Here is a 9,418-nt window from a genome sequence, read left to right on the forward strand (position 1 = left end):
TTGCTAGTGACCTTACTAATTAATTAAGCACTGTTTCCCATTTCTCTGTGCTGCAGGTTGGAGCTGACCTGTTATCAGTCTGCTGTATAATAAGCTATGGCAAACTACAAAGCTTTTACAACAGCAAAGCAACATCATGCTTTCAGATAAGTTTTATAGCAAAAAACTCCTCCTTTTCAAAGCCTTAGTAATACCTATCTCTTTTACAAACTTTTCCTGTATTATTACAGACTTTTTATATTCAAAATAAGTTCCAAGGATTTCTTTCGTGGACTATGTACATAAGTGCAAAAAAGGTGTGTCTCACACATTCGTACACTAACTGAATCAGTTTAACTGCAGCATATTTGTATCTTCAACACTGTTACGGGGTCATTCCACAATATTTTTTTTTTTCCTTATGTACAGTTTTTGCTAATATAAATTAGTATTAAAATAGTTATATGCTTAACCATTTAGCCCTGATCGTAACGTAATTGTGTGAGTGCTCAATTTCTGGAGAAAAGAAAATTGCAGGCAGAGCTACAGTACTGAAACGGATTAATTCTGAATCCCCACCGCGTGGATGAACGTGAAATGAAACCAAGACCGGTCACTGCGCTGTAAATACAGGCTGTCGTGTTTCCCAAGTGAAAATACTGTGGAATAACCCTTGCCACACAACAATTTCTACAAGCTATAAAACCTGACTCTAAATCCATGTGTTGTAAACTTCTTGACTGAAAAAGTGACGTTAAAGACACAAATTCAGCGTTCACATGGGACTTTGGGATTTTAAAAATATTCAATCATCTCTTTATCTGACAGTATCGAACTGTACCTTTAACAAGCTCATACTGTTACACATCACTTTTAATTTACATGTGAAAATTTCACAAATAACGTATACAAAGGTAGCCATGTTGTAGTTTTGTTGCCATAGCAACAACAACTTAATATAATTAGTTAACAATGAATCTATCATTGTAGGAGTTACATACAAAGTTAATTTTGTTCTTAAACTGTAAACTATACAAACTAGTTATGGACTGTATTCTATACCTTACCATGCTTCAGTGTTGGTTTGGAATATAACTAAATGGGCTGGATACATGTATTAAAAACCTTTAACTTTCTCTAACTCTCCTTCAAAATTAAATTCATTAGTTACTAAAGATATCAAAAAAAGCAAGAATGAAAACCTTAAAAACTAATGGTAGAGAAATGAAAATATATGACATGAATTAATGGGTTGTAGCCTAGTAACAATGTCTTGTAGCTATATTTACATTTGGATTAGGCTATCAACTATTTGTTTTAAAAGTTATTACAGTCTTTAACATACAGTATATACTCTAAGGCCTTCAACAGGCACATGGTAAAATCAGGTCAATATCAAACTAAATCCATTCAACAGGAATGGGAAATTAGACTTTCCTCATAAATTTCACCTTTTTTCAATTTTTCACGTCCGTGAAACGTACAAGGGATAAACAAAAGGAGGACTCCAGTTTCTCAATCCCTGTGTACCCGCGTGTCCTAGAGCTACGCTACCGTGCCAGCCAGCAGCCCGCGAGCCGGAGGAGACGACAGCTCACCCGGCACACGCCTGTCCTCCTGGCCAGCGGCACCCCCGGGACACGTACCCGTCTCCAGCGCCGCCTGCTCGGTGGTGGCCCAGCTCTGGAGGGACGTCCCCTGTCGCCAGCACCGCGCCGAGCGAACCGGAGCACCGGGGCCAGCGCAGCTGCGCTCAGCGGCCAGCCCGGCGGTGCCGCCGTTCGGGAACGCTCCGAGGGGGGGCAGAGAGGAAAGAGCGCTTCGGGGTGTTCAGGAAAGGGGCCGGTGCGGGCTGGCCAGGGAGGTATCGGTTTCTAGGACATCGCGACGCGAAAATACACAGTCAAAAATCATCAGCTAGAAATTTCCAACTAAAAAACACGGCTGATTGTGAAATCATGTTCCAAATTACTAAAAACACTGTATTTAACAAAAATAATCTTAATAGTTTTATGAATCCATTTTATTTTAAATCCCTCTTTTATTGTCTGCTTATGTTACAGTTTAGTAGTAGTACTTTTTATTGAAACTACTAACAACCTTTTCTCGTGAAAATGATCAATCTCAGCTTTCATTTTCCCTCTGCATGACCCGTTTTATCCAAGTTTCAGCATTTCTTGCATATTGTTTGCATAAGGCTGAGAGAAATGGACAAAGAGAAATAACTTTGGATAAATAAAAAATATAGGTTCATGGAAAGTGGGAAGCTTATAAAAATGTCACTAAAATTATATCGATTTAAACAAACTTACATACATCTCTTGTCAAATAAAGGATGATATTCATGCTTTTATGACATTTGTTTAGAGTCACTAACTAGCTCGGTGACTTTGTAAGAGTCTATTTAGGAAATTTATAGTCTGGCGACTGGTTTTTTTTTTTCTTTTCTTTCTTGAACAAAGAAAATTAGAGCAAGTCATTGCACAACTAGTTTAAATAGTGCTACCTCAAAGTGGCATTTTTGCCGAGATTGTTTTGAATTTGGTGAAGTTTAGTGCTTCAAGCTTTTCTTTCCTTAAACTCATTTACAAATTAACTCTAAATTTGCCAGCAATATAAAAACTGTTGTGGCACCTAATATAACTACCCTGAACATCCCTCATTGGACCTCTTTAATAAAAAATAATCCTTAAATGCTTTTTTTTTTTTCAGTGCTTTAAATGTGACATAAAAACAGCTGTATTCTAGGTTTACATTCTATGCACATCTATGCCAGATGTTTAAGTCGATAAATAAAATAGGAGGTTACATCAAAGTGTCAAGATATACAAAAATCCATTTAGCACTGAAAAAATTCCAACCTCCTTGAACTCATAAAGCCATACAAGCTTGAATGCATCCTTTCTGGCTTAAGAAGATCAGCTCTGTTCTTTGTTGAGGCACTGGCACAGGTTGTGCAAAACCCATTTTTGATACACAAATAATTTCAAACAGGAAGTACTCAAATCCACTTTTTCCACTAACAACGTTATGGTTTTGGGAAACAGAAACTCAGTGGTGAAAAGAACAGGTATGCGGTCGCCAATACAAATGGGAGTCACTGATTTCAGGCAACGCCGCTGCTTGTGAACACCGATGGCTGGAAACATCTATGGACAAAAGCAGCTGTCAAAACATGGGTTCATAAAGGAGGGTCTTGGGGCAGGGGAGATGTTTTTTTCCCCTCTCTCAGGGATTGGTTCAAAGCCTGCTGAAATGAATGGAGAGATTACTTCTGGCTCAAGGGCTTTTTGAGCCGGGCTCTTCAAAGGTTCCTGTTAGGAATGAGTATCCATGGGCAGAGTCTGCTCTGGGATACACCCTAGATGTCCCTCCATCCCTCGTGGTCTGTGGAGATACACATCTAACAAACTATCTGTGCTCACACTGAAAGAGAGGGGCAAGGAAAGCCTCTAACCAAGACCAAGGGACTTGGAAAAGAAAATACAACCTGGCTGTCAAAATTGGGCACCCTACAGGATCACTGTGAGCTCTGGACACTGGGAGCTGGCCTCTTGCCTGGCTTCAATAACGATTCTCCTAGTACAGAGTTTGTGGATTTACTGGAGTTAATCCATCTCTTCCATAAAGCCAATGATAGTGTAGAGCTATGACAGGGATGAATGTGGCTGTATCCTCAACCAAACTGCATTCTGCAGTCAGATTGTTCAGCAATGCAGCGTAACGACAGGCTCGGCTGTCCAGGGTGCACAGGCTGGAAATCGTTTCATTCGTGTGTATGAAGAGGAGGTATTGAAAACTAGCCCTTGCTGTGTGGCAAACATTGCTCTTGATCAAGTAGAAGGTGCCAAAATACATCTACTGACCTACAGGAGCTCCACTGGGATGAATGTTCATCTATGGTAGAAAGCTTACGCTGAGCTTTCTCCTGCTTTGCTTTAAAGGGCAGAGAACACATGGAAAAAATCACCCACTTACGGAAAGTGGTCATTAAATAATCGGTGCACACTGACAGAATTTCAAGAAGAGTCCTGTAAGATTTCAGGCCAAAATGTTTCAGCATGCTTAGTGGAGATAAGCCCCCATGCATGGTGTTACCCAGCTGGGGCTAAGTCATGGCTATGGGCCCACTCCAGCTGATGGCTGGCATTTGCTCCTCTCCAACTCGGTGAATCTTTGCCCAATCGAAGCTGTCTCATTTAATCTATTTTGTTCTTTTTAACTGCACCATGAGAACAGCAAGAGAGATTGTGCGCCGTTTGCAGCTGAGAATGCACTTCAATGGACAACGGAACTGCAGAAATCCCTTGATGCTCACCACCTTCTCAGCAAATCATTCCTGTCCCTGTACTCAGTGTGGGCTTTTGTGTTTTGGGTTCTTTTTTTGCTAAAGTTTCCAGAATCAGCTCCTTGTATTGAAAGAAATACCCTGAACTGGACTGAAATGACAGCTGTCCTTTCATATCACTTGTACGAAAAATTTGGAGATTCTACCTGAAGGCAAATTTTAAATGATAAAAGGAACATTTAAACACAAGCAACTTTAGCTGACATGAACATCAAAATCCAGCAAAGGGCAGAACATTCCTGTGTCGTGTTTTTCAAGCACATGATTCCTGTTTCCCACAATAACATTTTTAGTAAAAAACAAACAAAACCCCATAAAACCTACGGTATATGAAAACTTAAGACATAACAATAATGAAAAAATGGTATTGAGTATACTTGATAATGTTGTACACTTTAAAACAAATCAATAGACTATGATGTAAACAAAACAGTAAGATAACACTTTAAAAACAAGACAAACATTTATCCATCGATAGTATACAGTAAACCAACAGTCCGCTGTGCAGATGCACTTATCAGGATGGTAGTCATAAAATGATTAAGTGTATTAAAGTAATGTGTTATAAAAGTCTATTATAATTTTCTACTTGTATATCTCATATAACAGAGCGCTGTTTGTTAATTGTTTCTATAGTGCTTTTTTTTTTTTTTGACATTCCCATTGATCAGTTTTTGGTTAACATGTAGGCTGCAACAGGCTTACTGTAGAGGTGGTAGAGAATGATAGAGGGAGGAGGGGATATATACAGAAAGGCCATGCGCAGCTTCCCACCAAGAAGTCCTGGTGCTCCATAATTTTACTGTTCAGAATTTCAACATGGTCTGCTGCAGGGGAAAGAGAAAAAAAAAACAACAACAGAGAAAGAGTGAGAAGTCTGAGAGAGAATTACCTGTATTTTAATAAAAGTCATTCTAGTCAGATACATCCGCATCCTCACTGGATTGCCCAAGAGGTTGCCATTAGTATGTGGCAGACAAAAACCATTTTATTCCCTTAATTTTCTGATGTAGGGTGAAATTCCTAATAACACACTTGGCATCCTCTTTAATCTGCACTTAGGGCTTTCCATTTCCAGTGCGCTTCACACACGCTGACAAGACAATTAGTGAAAGAGAGAGGGGGGCGAATAATAGTCTTATTTTTGAGACAGGGCAGCAGGCAGAGAGCGACTAAGAAGAGGACCAAATAAATCCCTGACCATAGCTCCCATTTCCTCTGGAGAGTGCCACAGAGAGTCATATTAAAATCTGGTCCTAAGGAGCCATGAGCCGAAGGCGAAGTGGGCCCAGAGGCAATACACAGAAACACTGTGCTCAGGTGACCCTCTTCTGGGGGCAAACAGCCTCTCTCGGCATGTCCCTGTGAAAATCCTCCCCTGACGAATGAAGTGGGCCCAGAGACAATACACAGAAACGCTGTGCTCAGGCGACCCTCTTCTGGGAGCAAACGGCCTCTCTCAGCATGTCCCTGTGAAAATCCTCCCCTGACGAACCCAAGGCATTTGTCTCCTGCTGGGCTAGGCTGGCCAGCCTGGCTACCAGGACATGGTCAGCCACGGAGGAAAAGAAAAACATCTGCCAGAGCAGCAAGTGTTTCAGTTACCAACTCCCACTCAGGGCGGCTTTGGGAATCGCCCCTCAGCACTGCACGGTGCCAGCCGAGGACCCTGCCTGCAAACCACTTCAGCACACGCACCACTTCGTGTGCTCGAGATCGCTGCTGGCCTTTAGTGTACGCATGGACACAGTGGGTAGCAACCCAGGAATGCGATCAGAACACAAATGCTGCTGCATGGAAATGGTCACTGGTGGGCCTGTGAGCACTGGGGACGACGGGGCACGTTGCCCTTTCCCGCAGCTGCGAGGTGCTAAGAGGACAAGTGGCAGAGCGGTGGCCCACGCAGATGCTTACACTGCCCTCGTGAAGAACAGGCTCCGTGTCTGACCCAGACCCTCTCCGTCCCCCACAGCCTGATCCCCAGGAAATCCCATCACATTCAGCACGCTGACCCTGCTTCTTCAAGCAAAGGATTTTCACAGCCCTTAACTGCACGGCCAAAGCTTTATTTGGACAGACTGCACCGTGCTCCCTACATGCTAAAGAAAGACATCCCATGAAGTTCCTTGCCTACTCTGAAACCACTATTTCAGTGTGAGTTTAAGCACACACATAGAAAAGTGAAAAGAACTCAGAAAAAAAGAAGTTTCCTGAAATAAATGCTGAAAACAGTCTCAAAGAGTTCACGAATGAGGCTCTTCTCATACAAATGATCTCCTTATCGGGTGGAACAGCCTGTTTTGCATGTGTTATGGAAGTGGGTTAACATGTCAGGCGTCACGTCTGTCTGCTGTTTGGGAGAGCAGTACGCTGCGTAACACACAACATTTTCACTAATGGGTAGAGCTCAGTGTTAACCCCTGGATTAACAGGGGTCCGTGGCCATAGCTAGTGGGCCACTGATAGAGTAGTTTATTTAGGTCAGCAGAGATAAGGGCCACCACCCACATGAGTAACTTCTGTCAAGTGTTAAAGATATAATTAGAGAACTGCTTGCCAAATTAATTTCTAGCATTTAAGTACTTGCCTGTACTACGTGACCTAAGGAAGAAACGAGTTCTGTATCTGTGTATACTAAATGGTCTGCATTGGGAAAATGTAGTGACCTCTTGTTGAATTGGCTGAACTGTTCTTTACCCTCGGGGGGTAAAAAAATACAGCGATGAACTCAAGGGATCTTCAAGGGATTTTCTTGTGAACATCAGCTAACACCCACAAATAAAAGCAATGGAAAAATGACACTGCTGCTATGGCTGTGAAATAATGCTAAGTCAAAGAAAAGGACATACTCCCCCATTATCCCCACTCAGAGAAACCCAGCAGCCTAGGGAAGCCCAGGATCTGCAGATAGGTGCTGCCTGTGGCATTCAACCTGGTCTTAAACACACAGAAGCACCTCTGAAGAAACGTACCATGGGCCAGGCCTCCACTGCAGCTGAACAGCCGATCTCTGCTCAGACCAAGCCAGCCTTGCAGATGCACAGCAGCTGATGATGACCCAAATCCTGCTTACCCCAGGAAAGGAAATATGCCACTAACAGCAGAAGAGAAGTTACACCTTTGCAGCTGACTCATTACCAGAGCAGTCTTTGCCATCAATAGCGCAAATCCCTGAGGCATCTGCAGGCAGCTGGGAGCTGTGCAGAGCAAGAGTAACCTGTAGACACAGCCATCAGACCCAGGGGGATGCAAGAAGGGAGGCTTTGAACACCGTAAAACAGATTTTTTTTTTTAGACAGAAGGAAACATTGCTTGTTGTAAACCAAGGGGCTGGTCCAGATCTGTGCTGCAGCTGCTCAATTTCTGTTGGCAGAGCGTGAAGCCACTGGGGTCCCGCAGGCTCGGTTCCCTCTGCCCGAGCCAGCCCCGCTTTTGGGGGACACAGTGCCCTTGTACAAAGCAATCCACTGTAAAGAGAAATACCGAAAAATAACTTACTGTTCTATCGGGAACTTCTACATCTGTGAAACAAACATGCTGCTACTCAGTTCATCTACTGATAACTGGGATATCTACAGCAAAGAAAACAAAGAACACAACACATTAAAACACTGTCTTGAGGTCGGGCTGCTCATTCTGTCTTCAGTATCAGGTTAGTAAATACATCAGTGTCTTAAAAAACAGGATCCATTCCCAAGATGTCTTTATTTTGCCACACATAGTGTGTGTATATAAGTACAACATAGCTGATGCCTCGTGGAGTATGCGGTGACTGTAACTGGGATTTTAATTCCATTGACTACAAATAAGACAGAAATGCCCTGAAACTATCTGGCTGAAACAGGACTCATACAGGCATAGAGCAACGCTGCACAGGAATTTCTGCTTTCTTCTCATGACCAATACGAGTATGAGTAAGACCTGCTCTACCTGAAAGTAACAACAAAGCACAGAAAAAGACTGGCAATCCCTACTGCGCGCAGTAAAACACTGCCTAGGACTTATGCAGGCAAAACTTCTACTGAAAGCCTTGTGACCTTGCACTAGCAAGACTAGAGGATGCCCCCTGAGATATTTCTGACATTTGGCATGGCTAATGGCCTACAGAACAGTGTGACACCCCGTTCTCTTTGCAATAGCTCTAAACCTGAGAGCATGACAAATAAAAAAATGCTAAAATTAGTATTGGGGTGAGGGGTAAAAATAAAAAAAAAGTGTTTGAAATGTCTCTGGACTAACTGGGAAAAATTGTGGCACACCAAATTCTCAGGAAGCATCACCAGGACAGGTTGTGCAAATACAGTTCAGGACTGGTGCGGAAGCAGCCATCACAACTCAGTATTTTCAGAGGAAAGTTTTGGAGAGAATTATGGCTCAGCAGACATGCATGAAATCCTGTACACTTATGGCAGTGCTACAAGGGCACGGACTGCATGTCCAGAGTCATTTCTGTAGGGATGGGTGACACGCTACTGGTGTTAATAACCTTCACACTTTTAGCCTCACCTCCGATTTTTGGGGGGGTTTGGTTGTTTTTTGGGGATTTTTTGGCTGTTTTTATAGCCCAATCTTGCAATGGGGGGAGGCCGCTTTGTGTTTTCACTTCCACTTTCCAGCCAGGAGAGGACATGCCAAAATACCACAGGGAAGGATGCTCGGGGTGGTATTTCTGCTTGAGACTGAAAGCAGAAGTGCTGCAGGTCTTGCACCACAGGGCAGTCGCGAGTTTTACAGCCCGGTTTTTCAGGACCCAAGGTGGATGCTCTTTTTGGAGAAGCGCCTGCACCCCTGCCCATCGCCCATCCCTACGCTCCGGCCAGGCCGGCCGCCCATCCCGCACACGGCAGGACTGGCCGGTGCCCCCTCACCGATCCCCGGACACGCACACACGCACGCACACACATCCGCGCACACGCTGCCTCTGCGCGCCCCAGTCTGCGCCGAGCCGAGCCGAGCGGGACGGGGAGGCGCTTGGCCCCGCTCAGGATCCGGCCCTCGCCCGGTCCTCAAGATCTGAACACGTGAAAGAAAGCCATTGAAAGGGCCAAACCTGATTGGCGGTAGCTGTTGCAGCGAAGGGGACGCTGGTGG

At 43.8% G+C, this 9,418-nt stretch overlaps 1 protein-coding gene across 1 annotated transcript in view; it reads right to left on the reverse strand.

The window, feature by feature from the left end:
• Nucleotides 1–4,966: 4,966 nt before the first annotated feature.
• The window catches only part of LOC104546738 (muscleblind-like protein 3), a gene marked incomplete at its 5' end in the record, with an annotated part of 18,752 nt that continues 14,300 nt past the window's right edge, over nucleotides 4,967–9,418 (reverse strand). The window contains 3 exons of the mRNA XM_010192204.1: nucleotides 4,967–5,154; nucleotides 7,826–7,899; nucleotides 9,378–9,418. The exon at nucleotides 9,378–9,418 is cut by the window's right edge and continues 42 nt beyond it. Of these exons, the coding sequence (XP_010190506.1) occupies nucleotides 7,843–7,899; nucleotides 9,378–9,418 (98 nt within the window). The remainder of the gene's footprint in view (nucleotides 5,155–7,825; nucleotides 7,900–9,377) is intronic.

Source organism: Mesitornis unicolor, unplaced genomic scaffold, assembly GCF_000695765.1.
Source record: "Mesitornis unicolor isolate BGI_N332 unplaced genomic scaffold, ASM69576v1 scaffold49, whole genome shotgun sequence".
In the NCBI taxonomy this organism is placed as follows: domain Eukaryota; kingdom Metazoa; phylum Chordata; class Aves; order Mesitornithiformes; family Mesitornithidae; genus Mesitornis; species Mesitornis unicolor.